The sequence below is a fragment of the Heloderma suspectum genome, chromosome 1 (genome assembly GCF_057233095.1).
Source record: "Heloderma suspectum isolate Gila_16-S chromosome 1, 16-S_ref, whole genome shotgun sequence".
Classification (NCBI taxonomy): Eukaryota; Metazoa; Chordata; class Lepidosauria; order Squamata; family Helodermatidae; genus Heloderma; species Heloderma suspectum.
The window spans coordinates 229,825,745-229,841,947 of record NC_139458.1 but is presented as its reverse complement, the minus strand read 5'-3'; the positions used below and the strand labels follow the sequence as shown (position 1 = coordinate 229,841,947).

The following is a 16,203-nucleotide window of genomic DNA, read 5'->3' as shown; positions in this document are numbered from 1 at the left end:
AGTGATCGAATATTTGATTTACCCAAAATAAAAGAATTCATACTTAAAAAAAAACATATAAAACTATTAATATAGATCAGACAAAGTTAGAAGAATATCAGAAAAAAGCTACAGTAAACCAAATGATTTTACAAGGTAGTTCAATGCTGGAGGAAAGAATCTCCGTTGATGACAAAGATGTGATCTCAACCCTAAAAACACAGAAATCACCAGGTGTAGGTGCATATACTGCTGAATTTTTTAAAGCAATTTAAAGACACGTTAATCCAACAATTACATGCATTATTTAATGAAATTCTGGAAGGAGCCCCTCTCCTAGAAATATGGAAAAAGTCACGCATAGTACGCTTATTCAAAAAGGGAAAGACCAATTAAATCCCGATTCTTATCAGCCAATCTGCTTATTAAATACAGATTATAAAATCTTTGCCTCATTATTGAATAATAGAATTAAAAATTATACAGAAACATTAATAAATGCAGATCAATTTGGTTTTATACCAAACAGACATATTCTGATCCAGTTAGAAGGGTTTTTAGCTTAATGGGTCATTGTAAACAAAACGAACTACCTATGGCTCTGGTGGCACTGGATATGTATAAAAGTTTTGACAGCGTTAATTGGAAATAAAATTAAAATGCATTGAAATTTTATAAATTTGATCCCAACTTTTCCAGGGCCATTGGTGCTGTATATTCCCCATCATAGGCCTGTATAAAAATAAATAACTCGGACTCGGAATACTTTGAAATAGGAAGTGGAACTAAAAGAAGGTTAACTTGCAAGATTTTTTTTTAAGGTATTGGGCACAATCCACTGAGAATTCTCCTGAGCAAGTCCACGCTGGAATGAATGGGGAGCAAATGGTGGTGCCCCTGTGTGTTTCCAATGGCCTGTGCGGAAGTTCCTGGTAGATTGGGGTCTTTATGGTATAGTAAATAATGTAGCATGCAGATCATGCACTTTCTGGGCAGGGGCAGTGTCACTTCCAATGTCCTACAATATCCAGCTTATTGCTGGTTCAAAAATGTTATGTATGTGTCCGTGTATTTTCCATGTATAAACTGTTCTCTTCCTTTGCAATACCACTCACAGTGATAAGGTCATCATGGCAATATGTGCATAGAAGGGCTTTGAACATATAGGAAAAATTGTATACAATACTAAGGACAAAGTCCAGCCAAAGTCAAAGCCTTGTGCCTGGCAGCATCTGTGGAGCATCCAGCCAGCAAGAGCTGGTCTTCTTTGGGCTTGGCTTGAAGTGCGGTGGTTGCTGTCAGTAGGAATGCTTCAGCGATGAGGAGAAAACCAGCCAACCTGAGCACAACACCCAGTTTTCTCTCTTGGGAAAGTGGAGGGGAGGCAGAGGCTAATGGTAAAAAGAACCTGCCAGATCAGCGCGGCCTCCGCCGGTCGACGACTCAGAAATTTGCAATGAGGCGGTTCTCCCAGTTGGCTGCACATGGCCACTCGTCCTCTGAGAGAGTGAGGGGCAAGTGCTGGTTCTGCCTCTCTTCCTCTTACTGGCCAGGGCCAGGAGCTCTGCTCCCCAGCTCTGAAAAACAAAGGAAAAGTCACACATACCCACTCGAGGTAGGGATATAAGAGCAACAGCGAAAAGGCGGCCCGAACCTCCTTGCGAGCACGGGGGCCCATTCCTCCTCTGGAGATCCAGGCAGTGGACCCTTGCCCTTTCTCCCACCCCACGGGCCTTAACACCCCTTTACCTGTGGGATCCCCCTTCGTGCCAGGGTGAGGGGCAACCTCGGGGGCTCCCCCAATTGGAGATCCACTCCTCCCCCACCCCACACCTCCTCCCGCTACAAAAAAGTTTCCACTCACCTTTAGATTCCAGTGCAATTCAATGGGCACCTTTAAATCCCATTGAATCTAAAGGTGCCCCAAGCTGGAAATTGGAGGTGGGGGTGAAATCCACCCCCCTGCCAAGAACTGCCTTGCCCACAGTCCTTGGGAGGGGCTTGGATTTGTCCCCCCATCCCCAATTTTCAGCTTTTTGGTTTGTTTGGGAACCTCTCTTGCCCAAATTGGGGGGGGGGATTCTTTTTTCCATGTACGCAAATGGGAAGCCCCATTTGCAGATATGGGAAAATTCCCATGGGAAAAATACTACAACTGCAAATGCTCTTTTAGTTAACTGGGAATTACTAATTAAAAATCACTAGACTGGAATAACCAGAGTTTGGATTAATAGTATTTATTTTGCAGTCCTCTGCATGCACATTCTCTAAAATGAATCCTATTGAGTTGCACCAGAACTGATGTCCTAGAACTCTGCTTAAGTTTGTAGCCCAAAACATTCCAAGGAAGCTGGGGGAGGGGCAAAAGGCAAATTACAGTTGAGATAACACTTAACAGAGAGTAAGCCTCACTGAACAAAGTGGGGCTTGCATCTGAATAAAACATGCATAGGACTTAAGTGCAAGGCTGGAATCCTAAGCAGAGCTGCTTAGACAAGGGTAGGGGGTGCAGAGAGGTGGGGCACACAGATGAGGCAAGGGGAAGGGGGTGCAGATGAGGCAAGGGGAAAGGCCTCCTCCCTTTCCCAGTCCCCCGCCCGCCGAAGGCAGTCCAGCAATCTCCTTTGGGTGATGAGGGAAGGGGGGAGGCCTTGCGCCAGGCCTCCTCTATTTCCCAGTCAACCCGATAGCCACTTTAGTGCTGCCATGAGTGGCACTGAAGCAGCAATTGGACTGTCTGGGGGCGAGGTGGCCAGGGAAGGGATGTCAGGAGCACCCTAGCTGCCTCTTGCAGTCCCCTCCAATAGCCAACTCAGGACACAGATGACGATGATTCTTTCCAAGGCTTTATTCCTTTATGACTTTTTCAGATTCTAATCACTAGTGACTAAGCAAGGAACAGCACTGGGGAAAGACAGCAGAGTAGCCTATGCTCCAGGTAAGGCAGATGGTCCCCGTTTGAAGGAGAACCACGGGAAGACTCTGAACTTATGGGCTAGGGAGAGATCCTCCCTCTTTCCCTTGGGTCCTCGGGACGTGACCGTTGTCTGAGCGCCAAACGAGTGGAGCGCCTCCTTTCGGTGCCCTCCATCTGTCGTCGCTCCCTGCGTCTGCGCCAAGCATCCAGCAAGCCCCCCTCCAGCACTTTCTCACTGCCAGGGTCACTATCTATCCCAGGAATGCTGGTAGGAGGAATCCCTGCCAGCTGCTGTGCTTGTGAGAGATGAGCAAGCTCCTCTCCCACGGATTGCTGTTCTTCCTCAGAATCAGAACTGCTCTGGGGCTCTATGGGCTCAGTTTCCACCCTGACAAGGGAGGAGGCCTTGCACAAAGCCTCCTCCCTTCCCCAGTCACCTCCTCTCCCAGGCAGCTCAGCAATCTCCTTGCGGCGACCAGGGAAGGGAGGAGCTCTCTCCTACCTGGACACTCTGATTGCCACTTCAGCACTACCATGAGCAACACTGAAGTGGCAACCAGACTCCCTCAGAAGAATTCCACCAGCTACAATGTAAGAGGAATAGGAAACCATCAATGTTCTAAGTCAGTAGCCTATAGTTTTTTTCAGAAATAGTGCACGATGAAGTACGGATATCCGCAGAATCCGCCATGGACTCAAATGAAGCTGAATTACATTGAATTCGGCCCCCTGGAGTCCGTGGCAGAACGGATGTAGTCATCTCCGCCTCCCGGACCCACGCGGACTGAATCCTCCCTCCCGGCAGCTCCGTTTGGGAAGTGATCCAGACGCAAATGGTGTCTGCGATGCCATTTGTGTCCTTGTATTTTCTCATGATAGGCTATGCGTTTGAATTTGCGTAGATAGTTGCATAGCCTATCGTGTGAAAAAGCAGGGACGCTATGGTCCATGGGGTCACGAAGAGTCGGACACGACTGAACGACTGAACAACAAATTTTCACGCGATAGGCTACGCAACTATCTATGCAAATTCAAACGCGTAGCCTATCACGAGAAAATACAGGGATGCAAATGGCGTCATGGATGCCATTTGCATCTGGATCACTTCCTGTTTCCTCCCAGCAGCGGTATGGATGGCAATGGCAGCCGTATTGCTGGTGGAATGGAGCCGGCCAGTGGCTCCACGGAGTCAACACGGAACGGAGCCAGCCAGAGAGGATTCCGGGGGGGAGAAACGGATCGCCTCCCCCCCCGGTGGACCCCCTCCTGCGGATGCAAGTTACAGGATTTGTACATCCCTACAATGAAGGTTGCCAGTTCATTTCTCAAATTCACTTTTGACTGAGTGAGAGGTGTTGTTTTTGCTTTTGTTTGCTTTTCCTCTTTAAACTGCTCTTTCTCCCTCTAACCTTCACCGATCTTCAAATTTTCAGGGTATGTAGAACCAACACTTCGTTCTGGCACCCATAAATTGTAGAAAGATTGGTGAAACCATTTTGATTTTATAAAAGTTAGAACAACCCACTCCTAATCACCACTGAACAGAGTGGATTTTTTAACTTATGGTCCTAAGCAAAGGACACACTGTCATGTGACCTTTAATCATTATAATTCTGACTACATGGTCATTTGTTGCTAATTTCAAAGCTCCAGATAAAACCATCAAGGTGAGGGAAATCTAAAAGTCATTGTAAAACACAGAGGTAGAATTGGGACTCTGGGCTTCCTCCATGTGGTCACTGCAGGCAAAGCTAGGAGTGACTGTATAGTTCTGAAAAAAGTTTGGAGTATAAGTGATGCCTGAACAGAAAATGTGTGTTAACTTCTGTATTGAACGAAATTGTTATTGCACATCTATATAAGAATACAGTAGTATAAGGCTTATTACTAGAGATCTACCAGACAATTTTTGCTCAAGCTTGAGCAGTGTAGACATGCAGAAAATTTTGAAACTGTGAAAAAGTTCAAAGCTTGAGCTTTAATAACAAAATGGTATGTTTCTTGCCTTTGCACCAGTCTGCTATTGCTCTACTCCAGCCAAGCAGCACTTCTTCAACTCCCATAAGACCACATGACCTCGCCCTCTCCTATAGGCATTCCGGAAGAATTCCCGGGTTGCAGAAGCTTTGCAAAGAGTCCTGGGCTGTTGCAAAGAAGAGCAAACGGGACTTTTGGAGTCTTAGGAAAAAACTCTTGTTTGCTCTATGTTGCTGCAAGGAAGAAGATAATTTTTCTAAAGCTCTAAAAGCCCCTTTGTTCTTGCTTCGCAGAGCTTCTGCGGCCCAGGAGCCCTTCCTGAATGCCTCTCGGAGAGGGCATGGTCACCTGGTCTCATGGGAGTTCAGAAAGAGCTGCTGGGCTGGAAAAGCTTCTCTATAAAGAGACCTGGGCAAGTGGGGGGGGGGGTGTTAAAGTAAAACAAATACAAAATAGAAAGAAGATCCTCAGCCACCACCTACATTTAAAAATTCAGTGGAAACAGCACAGAGCCCCAGGCTACAGCAATGATAAGCCCGGACGTTAAAGCCTGTGGAATCTGGAAAAGGAGAAGCTGTGATTGGGGAAACATCGCAACACAGTTGCAAACAAAGTGAAGCCGATAGCGTGGAAACAAACCCTTGTTTCAACCTGAAGTATACTAGCTCTGACACTCTGTATGTTGCATGTGAGCAACATATAGGAAACCTCCTACTGTTTCTTTAGTGGAAAACCTATCTTTTTTTAAAAACCCACATTGCACATTTCTGGCATTTGCATTGAAGGAATTACAGTTTGATTCTGATGCAAACTAAGCTTATTAGTTGAAGTTGGAACAAAGAACTCAGTGGCTCTGAGGATGCTGCTGTAAATAGCTCCCTCCATAGCAACTATCTCTATGCAGCTAGCCAACTGTATGTATTGGGTTGGGTGGTGTCATCATATGACTTCTGAGAGGGATTATTTTATTTATTTATTTACAATATTTATATACCGCTCCATATCCCAAAAGGATTTTGGAGCGGTACACAAAAGATAAAACAGTAAAAGAATAAAACCACAATTAAAATCATGCTTTTTAAAAAAACAGAATGCCAATAGAAACCATGACTGTCCACTTACAGAATGCCTCCTGGAATAGTGCTGTTTTTAGGAGGTGCTGGATACAGCACAGTGTTGGCGCCTGCCTGACCTCCAGGGACAGGGAGTTCAAAACAAAGGGGTCCACCACACTGAAGGCTCTTCTCCTGGTGGACTCCACTTGGGCCATAGGTCCATGTGGAACCACCAGGAGCAAGCCCCCTGATGGCCTCAGTGACTGGGCAGGTTGGTAAGGGAGAAGGCGCTTTCTCAGTCCCAAGTTGTTTTGGGCTTTGTACTCTAGTACTAAAACCTTAAACCTGGCCTGGTAGCAGATAAGCAGCCAGTGCAGTTCCCTCAGCAAAGGAGTTACCTGCTGAAAAGGGGTGCTCCCGACAACAGCTGAACTGCTGCGTTCTGCATGCGCTCCAGCTTCCGGAGCAGCCTTAAGGGCAGCCCCACATAGAGCGCATTGCAGTAATGCAGTCTTGAGGTTACTAGCGCCTGTACCACTGTGGCCAAGCTATCCCTGTCCAGGACAGGCCGTAGCTGGCAAACCAGCCAAAGGTGGTGAAAGGCACTCCAAGCTGCTGTGACAACTTGGTCCTCCAGCAACAGCAGTACCCCCAAACTACAGACCTGACCTTTCAGAGGGAGTGCAATCCCATCCAGACCAGGCAAAGTGCCTGTCTCCCGGACTCAGGAACCACTCACCCACAGGGCTTCCATCTTGCATGGATTCAGTTTCAGTTTATTGGCCCTCATCCAGGCACAGGTCCAGGACTTGCACAGCCTCTCCTGATCCAGATGTCACAGGGAAATAGAGCTGTGTGTCATCAGCATACTGATGGCACTTCGCTCCAAATCCCCTAATGACCATTCCCAGTGGCTTCATATATATGTTAAATAACACTGGGGACAGGATGGTACTCTGCGGAACCCCATAGCTCATTTACCAAAGGGCTGAGGAATAGTCACCCAATGTTACTCTCTGAAATCGGCCTTGCAGGTAGGATTGGAACCACTGTAACACAGTGCCTCCGATGCCCATCCCATGGAGTCGATCCAGGGGGATACCATGGTCGATGGTATCAAAAGCTGATGAGAGGTCGAGCAGAATTAACAGGGTTGCACTCCCCTGTCCCTCTCTCGATAAAGGTCATCCATCAGGGCGACCAAGGCTGATTCAGTCCCGAAACCACGGCGAAACCCAGACTGGAATGGGTCTAGATCATCGGTGAGGAGCCTTCCTGGATGGATTTAATAATTAAAATTAAAAAAAAATGTTCTCCCTTTAAGATTGGTCACTGGATGTTAGCAAATGGATTTTCAGGTGTCAAACTGGGTTTGCACATCACATTATGCCGGTGGGTTGTCATTGTGGGTGGTCGCAGTATGATATCCAAACCTGTAACAGTTTTCCTGTCATGGATAGTTTTGCACAGACAAACCACCCTGAGAACTCATGGCTTGTAGTAGGGTTGTTTAGGGTGGCTTTTTGTTATATCCCAACCCAACAGGGCAATTTTTTCATGGGTGTCAGGAATGGCTAGAGAACCAGGCGGCAAGAATGGCAAAAACCCCTGCAGGTCCTCATGATCTCACTAGTGCTGCCACCATTCTCTCTCATCCCTTCTCAGCCCCAGGATGGATTTAAAAAACTTTTTTTTCATAGGAATCTCGGAAGAAAGGACACCAGTGAGTGTCCCAGACATATCTGCATTTTTTTCCAGTTCTCCGCAAGTGCACAGGAGTGAATGATCACTGATAGGAATTTTTCACAATTTTCCCCTCTGTTTTACTATCCTGCCATGAGTTTTGCCTAATTTTTGTGATCCCGCTCACTGCTCTGTAACCCACATATACATCTGACAGCTAACAAAAAGCAGTAAGGCGGGGGAGAGGGCAGCGGACAGTGGGCGGCAGCTGCAGGACAGAATGGGCATTTGGGTGCTTACTTCAGTATAAGGGAAGCGCTGAAGTGGAGGACGGTGGTTCCTGGTTGATGAGGGAAGCCTCCCCCTGCCCTCAGATTGCAAAAAGGATGTAAAAGCAGCCTTTAAAAATAAAAGGTGTTGGAAGTGGAGGATGAAACTGACAAGGACATTGACCATAGGGGGATAAGATTATGCTTGGCTGAATAGCAGGCAGCAGCAATTTGCTCTTGTGCAAGACTGCAAGAGCCCAGGAAAGAAAAGCTTCTGAAAGTGGCTGGCAGCTGCAGGAGAAAAGGAGGATTTGGGGCGGGTGTGCTTACTTCACTGTAAGGGAAGCGATGAAATGTATGACACAGACAAGATACTGGTATCCATCCCCCAACTTGGCTTTCCATTCAGAATCTTAAGTGAACTTGCCTGCTTGGCCCTTTATGGGATTAGCCTGGTTGGAGTATCAGACAAATGTGCTGGCTTGTACTGGGGATGCTAAAAAGCAGATAGGCAGTCTTTTGCTCTTGCAAGTGGGCAATTGTGGAAATTTCTGAGCACAATATAATACAGGACTAGATATCTCCCTGTGAAATCTAGCATATTTCTGTGATGCACCAGCCAGGCCAGGCCCTGGAGAGCCTGAATGAGAAGCAAAAGAAAGCTTCGAGTGTGGCTCTCTGTATAATTTTACAAGGAAAAACAGAATCTCACCCAGTTCTCTGCTGCACCAGCAAACAAAAGTAGAGAATAGAGCAAAATAAGCCAAGTTAAAATATCCTGAGTGCAAAGCAAAGGTTGTGGGGAGGGACCAGAGCTCAGTGGTTTGCATTCAGAAGGTTCCTGGTTGCTCAGCATCTCCACATAGGATTGGAAAAACTCCTGCCTGAAACCCTGGAGAGCTGCTTCCAGTCAGTGTTGACGATACTGGGGCAGACGGACCAATGGTTTGACTCAGCTTAGGGCAGCTTCCCATGTTCCTGAACTATCAGATTAGAAAAAAACACACCCCTTTTAAACCCACATTTGTTTTAAACCTAGCAGTTCAAAACAAGAACATTGTTTTTATTTTTTTACTCTTCAAATTTAAAAAAAGCAAAGCAACCTATCCCCACTTGGGTTGTGCTGATGGCTGCTGCTGCTGAGCTGCTTCCCTCCAGTGAGCAACTTTGATCGAGACACAGACACAACAAACCTTATCAGAGCTCTCCCTAACACACTCACTCGGACCAGCATCGCCACCAAGAACACATAAAATCTCTCCTCCATGCAATCAAATAGTTAAGGCAAGCAAATAAAGCTCTCTGTCATCCTGTGCTGCTCTGCTGCTCTCTCCCACATTCTGGTGGGAAGCTGGGAAAATGAAACTAGTAGAATAAGAATGGGTGGCTGTTATTTTGCCCTGTACAGGTGTGAGGTTCTTGTTTAAAACAAAGACAAAGGCAGAGAGTGGATTAGTTGCTGGGAACTATATATCGATGCCCCGTTTAGTGCTTCTTCTGGTGGGAGCCAAATCATGTCCATATATGGCACCAAGAGAGAGAGGTCCACCAAGACACCCTCCCTGATTGCCTCAGCATGGGTAGCCAACTCAGCTACACTCTGGGTATGGTTGGGTGTTCTGACCATGTACAGTCACTGCACATACTGAAAACCCCACAGCACCAAAGAACAAGATAGTGAAGGAAACACAAAGAGCTCTGCAGGGACAAGGTTGTGTGTGTGCCCTCCCTGCCGATTCTACTTTTGAGAAGCAAACAGGTTACTGTTGCCGATTTCTCTGTCTCAGGAGGGATCGTTTTTATTGGGCTCTGCCTTCCATGCCCCCACATTAGCATCGCCCCTGCATACAACATTCTATATCCCCATCAAGAAAAAGTTATCTGTGCCAATAAAAGTAAAAACCATGAAGTGTACAAATAAACTGTAGACATAAAAAAAGAATAAAACCAGCAAGAGAAAACAATAATGCAAGATTGTGCAATAAAGAAACAAAAAATGGCAATATAAAAAGCCTAGGAAAATAAACATCTTCATGTGGTGCCAAAAAGACAATAACTTCTGTCTCCTCTCTCAGGAGGCCATTCCATAATCACTGAAAAGACCCTCCTCTTTAAGATCTTTGAATAATCCAGTCTGTAAATTGTTACCATTTTAATTATCTGATATTTGGGGTGTGTGTGTGAAAGAGGGACTGAACTGTGAAATTAAGTATTCAAAGGCTTTTTAGAAGGATCTTGTTTGCCAATTTGTGAAATTGAAATGAAAATATTAAAGTCATGTTTGGTATAAGGATCAAATAAACTGTATTCTCCCTATCTTGCCATAAACTTCCCATTCAGTCTAAGAAATGAATCAGAATGCAAAAAAAGTTAAAAACAAGCAGTGAAAGTTAAGGTTTCTGAACTATCATAGACAACAGAAGAACTAAACTGCTATAAAAGGAAGCTGAAACTGAAATGAGGAAGGTGAGTTGAGGAACTGCGGAAACAGGGCCGTAATTCTAAAGCTGCAGAGCAGAAGCGATATGCATGACTTTTAATATTTGCATCAACAGGCCCATATGACAGGAAGTGCGTGCCATGGGCATTTTGACCACATATCTTGGATACAACTGGCAAAATGTATTTATTCCCCAGAATGAGAAGCAGCTGAAGTTTCCATCTGGCTTTAATAAAGGCGCCATGCCATTTACGAGCCACACACGAGAAAAGGGCTATACCACCGCCTCTTCTTCCTCCCATCCTGTAAACGGTTTTGATCACAAAGGGCTCTTCCTAATCTTTCTGGGATTTGCAGTGTTTGTGTCATCTTGCCTTGCAGCAGTCTCTCTTTACTATGTTACTGCATTAAAAGCAGAAGTAGCAATTCTGACCAGCAAGCTGAACTACAGGGTCCATGCAAAGACTTCATTTCCATTGCCCTTAGGGCCTCTGGAAAAGAGCAAAGAGCCCAATCCCTTCATTCCCTACTTGAAGGTATCAGAAGTTGCTTCTAGACAGGTGAGTTATAGGGCCCTCTGGGAGCTGGTTTGGCTTTGGGGAATAATGAAGGGTTGAAGACGCAGCCATAATTGTGACTGTGTGCATATGTTGTTGGCAGGGAATTGCTTCTGGGCCATTTCGTACTAGCCAAAAGGTAATTTGGAGTGGAAGCACACACAGGGAGAAAAGGTCTCCCGTGCGCACAGGTGAAGCAGGTAAGGAAGAGATCCGGAAAGAGAGAACATTGGGAAAAGAGTATATGGGGTTAAGAACTATGAAAGGAGCAAGAGATTTCATGTATAGAGAAAACTAAACTTGTTTTGTGGAGATTGCCCAAAATCTTGACTCAAAATCCCAATCTGGTAATCATAATGGTACTGTGAAAAATCATGTATTTGCATTTCTTATTCTCTGTAACCAGAACACCAATGGTCTACACCATTCCACTCCATCCCCACCCTATTTTCTTTGTAAAATGTAACAAACTGTTACATTATTACAGATTGTGTTAAAACCATACTGTCAAAACATCTGGTAAAATCTGTAGACAGTAGAGCACAATTTTTTACCATATAATTATATTTGTTTTTTTTATTGCGGTTAGTACCATTCAGTGGAAGGCTGGATACAAATGTAGCTAATACATAAATGATGGTTAATTTGTTCAAATAAAGGGCATAATGGCTCAATACATTAAGAAGCTAAAGGTATGTCAACACAACAATCTGTACTATTCTGGAAGATATGGTTCTAGTGGCTTTATATTGACTAAATCCCATTTTTGTTTAGCCCAGAGTTGTTTTTTGAAGTTCTTTTACTTCCCAATTATTTGTTTATTTCTAGTTGTTTATGAGGACTGAGCTTTTGGTTCAGTCTAGACCCTTGCAAGGATAGTTTCACAGAACCTTTTAAACTCAGGTCAAAGTTAGCTTTGCTTCATTCAGTTAATTTAATTCTTGTTCAGAACAGAATTGCAAGAGGCTAACCTTAAAGCCATGAAAATAAATCAGGTGATAGAGAAGTGGCCTGCTATTAGCCTTTATTTTTAGTGTTTTGATGTTCTGTTTTAGAGTTGTGGAAACTAGATCAGGAATAAGAATGAAACTAGTTCAGTTTCACAGTCTCCAAAAGTCTAACATTCTATCCTCCCTACCCCACACTGACAAGCAGGCCAGCAAAATATGAAATACAACTATGCTTTGTGAAGGTGGCCAATTGTAAGCACGTTTGTTTTTCTTGCCTGTCAAAAGATTCAATAGTATTTAAATCTTGACTCCAGGGTTTATTTTATTTTAATTATGCATGAAGTAAGCCTCCCACAGTTGCTGAATTCCAAAGTTAGATCATCCATGTTGAAGATTATGACAGAATATATAACTTGGTAGGGTTGAGCAATTCTCTATTGCCATAAGAATCTAAAGATTTTAGATGCATATGTTTTAGTAAAGGCATGTGTATGTCACAGTAAGGGGGAAAACATGTTGTTTTTACAGTATATTTCATCTGAAATAAGTCTCCTTCGGTTCAGTGAGACGTCATCCCTAAGTATGCTTTTAGGTATGCTTTAGTACACCTTTGAAAATTATTTATATTACATAAAATAAATTTCAACCTCTTTGCAGTCAATAATTGTATTTTTAGCAGAAAGTTTTAAAACAACACTACAAAATCCAAAATGATAATTCTAAATTACAAACCATTACGTATATTATAAGGATCAAGCTGAATATAAACGAACAGCTGCTGCCTGCTTAAATAGCTAATGCAAATTTAGGCTGTATTAATGGCAGCATAGCATCCAGGTCAGGGGAAGTAATAGTTCCACTCTATTCTGCATTGGTTAGACTGCATTTGAAGTATTGTGTTCAATTCTGGGCACCCCATTTTAAGAAGGACATTGATAAACTGGAGTGTCCAGAGGAGGGGGACCAGGATGGTGAAGGCTCGTGAAACCAAGTCCTATGAGGAACAGTTGAAAGACTCTGGGTATATTTAGCCTGCAGAAGAGAAGATGAAGGGGAGACATGATAGCAGTCTTCAAATATCTGAAAGACTCTCATGCAAAAGATGGAGCAGAGCTATGTTCTCTTGCCCCAGAGGGCAGGGTTAGAACCAAAAGGTGAAAACTGTAGGGAAGCAGATTCAGCTAAACATTAGGAGAAATGTCTCAGGAGGTGGGTAGTTTCTCCTTCATTGGAGCTATTTAAGCAGAGTCTGGACAGCCATCTCTCAAGGGTGCTGTAGGGGCATCCTGCATTGCAGAGCCTTCACTGAGCAGGGGGCTGGGCTAGATCGGGGGTTGGCAACGCAGCACTTGCAGGTGCACTCACCCCATCCAAGAGCCCCATGTGCACCCACCAGTCCCCTCCTTCCCCTCTCCCCACCTTTCCTCTCTCCCTGCCGCCGCAGACTCCCTACACCCCTACCACGGCCTTCCCTGCCATCTTTTCTCCCCTGTGGCCTTTCCTTCTCCACCACGGCCTTCCCTTGCTGTATTTCTTCCCCCGTCACCTGCCTTTCTTGCCTTGCTTTTCCTCCCCTCTTCGCCACCCCCGCCTTTCCTTCTCTCCTGTGGCAGGAAGTTGGCAGAACTGGAGATAAGGTGAGTCCATGGGGAGGACAGGGCAGGGAGTAGAAGGGGGTTGTGCATGGGGGAAAGGAGGAAGACAACAGCGACCGGGGGGGGGGAAGAGGAGGAAGGAAATTGTGAGCCGAGAGGGAAATTGTAAGTAGGGAGGGAGAAGGAAGGTACACCCGCCGACCCCAACAGCAAATCTTGATGGTGCCTGTATCCCAAAATGTAAAATGTGCCCGCAGATCCAAAAAGGTTGCCTACCACTGGGACTAGATAATCTCCAAGGTCCCTTCTAGCACTACAAATCCTAAATGGTAATTCTAACTTACAAACCAGATCTCATTGTTTTTCCAAGAGGGCCTTCAAAAATATTTTCAGTATTAATTTACTAGATACTTTTGTAACATAGTATGTTTGGAACTTTTGGTGGCACAATTTCAGTAATTTGGGTGGGGAAGAACTACCGCCAAGAATGCCCTGCTGCTGCCACTGCAGGGGAGTTCTGTGTTTTTTCTTCAGGTGCCACACCAAATGTTTTAGTTGTTTCTTTGTGGTTTCTCCTTGTCTAATTTAAATCTCTCTCTTTAGTATTACAGTCATGTCTGCAATTGATGGCTGACAGCAAAAGCAAGATTGAGCCTAAATTATGTATAGGCCTGTTATAAATTTTCTCACAATTTTGTTTGTTGCATTTATATCTTGCCCTTAAGATACATGGTTCCCCGCTCCCTTTTTATCTTTACAACCACCCTGTGTTAGGCTGAGAGACAGGGCCCCAGATCACCCAGGGAGCATCATGGCCGAGTGGGGGATTCAACATGGGTCTCCCCAGTTCTGATTTTAGACTATATCATCTAGAACACACTGGTGTTCTCTGGATCCTGCACAGCCCTGGTTATTCCCCCCGGTTGGATAAATACAGCTTTAACCTATAATTAAGTCAGAGTGGTGGCTTTCTAAATTACAGGAGTGGACAAAATATAACCAGTCATGATTTGTGACTTTTGATGTGTTTAGATTTCAGTAAGACGTGTGCCTAAGGACGTTCAAATCTCTTGGCAGGCATCGCAAAACTAGAAGAAGGGGATGAGCTTCAGCTCACCGTACCACGGCGAGGAGCCAGCATAGTCTTGCACGGAGATGCCACTTTTTTTGGTGCAGTCAGACTTCTGTGATGCTTTCCTGTTCTTCGGCATTAGCTTTCCAGCTTCTTTCAATGCTCCAAACACACACAATGTTATTTCAAGAGTAGTTGCTGGGCTTCTTGTTGTGTGCTCTCTTTTTAGGTAGATGGATTGTGAAGTACTTTTCTGGGTTATTAACTTATTCAAAACAGGAAACCCAACAGATGCACTCGTGGTATACCACCCTCTCATGCAGATTACCAGAAATGAAACCATTCTTAGTAGGCTATAAATAGCAGCTCTTATGTAAGAACATAAAATAAGCTGTGCTGGATTGGACCAATAGTCCATCTACGCCAGTCTAGGTACTAACAATGGCCATCTATTTGCTCCCAGAGAGCCCACAAGCAGGGCATGAATGCAACAGCCCTCCCTATTGTTTCTCCCAAGGCAACTGGTATGGAAGAGAGAAGGCATACAACATGAAACGAATTCCTTAATTGGAGGGAAAAAAGACAAAATATTGCTTCTGCTGAGCTCCATGTAAAATGTCCAATAGGATGCAATAAAACTGTGAATTGTTGCAGTTAGTATAGTGTTCTCATATATTCTACGTACGCTAGAAAAATTACCCTTCAAATATGATTCCATACATGTTTCTTCATAAATGTCAAAATAACTTCAGTGGGACCTGCATGCAAATTAACTGCAAAAAAAATGCAGCTTTAAATTCAAAATCATTTTAAAAGTCAAACAAAAAAAATAAGGGGTGTGTTTTATCAACAAATTATGTACAATATTTGCTAATGTGCTTGGAGGTAATTATTAAAGCACTTCAAGTATTTAACAGACATATTTTTTGTCCATTCCTGTTGTAATTTTTAGTTCATGTGTTCACACATTTGTACTTTGAAATATAAAAGAGCATGGGGAAAGGTGGTGGTGAGATTTCTTAAAAGTGGGAGCTTTGAAATTCCCAGCTTCTGCAGGGAAAAAATCAATCCGAACAAGCTTATATCGAACCCATATAATGGGTAAAATCCCTTTCTCTTCAACATACGGGGTGCGTTCACACAACACACCAACCCATTGTGGGTGACAAGCTATGCACTTTGGGTTGTTTTGTCATCATTAAGAAGTGAAACATTCATGCATCAAGTGCCAAAAGATTTAGCAGAATTAAAGTGTTTGGTTCCTAAATGGGCATGGTCTGAGATGGCAGTTGTCACACATTGACAATTGACAAGTGGAGGGGGAAAAAAAGTACTCTAATCTAAAATGATTTTGATGCACCTAACTCAGACATATACAGTGCCTTGCATAAGTATTCACTCCCCAGCCCTTTAACTTTTACACATTTTGTTGTGTTACAACCTAGAATTAAAATGGATTTAATTGGCATTTTTACCATTTCATTTACACAACATACTTAACACTTTGAAGATGCAAATGATTTTTATTGTGGCACCAAAGTTAAACAAAAACAAACTGCCATTTGCTGGTTGCATAAGTATTCACACACACGCACACCCCGAGTCAATACTTGGCAGAAGTACCTTTGGCAGCAATTATAGCTGTGAGTCTTTGGGGGTAAGTCTCTACCCGCTTTGCACATCTGGATCCTGCAATGTGCGCCCATTCT

General features: G+C 44.1%; 1 protein-coding gene across 2 annotated transcripts; it reads left to right on the top strand.

Moving 5' to 3' along the window:
- The first annotated feature begins 10,508 nt into the window (after positions 1-10,508).
- TNFSF13B (TNF superfamily member 13b) lies at positions 10,509-15,493 on the top strand. Of its 2 annotated transcripts, none has more exons than XM_084830273.1 (3): positions 10,509-10,880; positions 10,981-11,077; positions 14,500-15,493. In XM_084830273.1, exons 1-3 carry the CDS (start codon positions 10,563-10,565, stop codon positions 14,610-14,612), a joined length of 528 nt encoding a protein of 175 aa, XP_084686399.1. In that variant the 5' UTR covers positions 10,509-10,562; the 3' UTR covers positions 14,613-15,493. The 2 variants fall into 2 exon arrangements, with proteins under 2 accessions (XP_084686399.1, XP_084686406.1); XM_084830280.1 differs by having other exon boundaries at positions 14,455-15,493.
- The last annotated feature ends 710 nt before the right edge of the window (positions 15,494-16,203 follow it).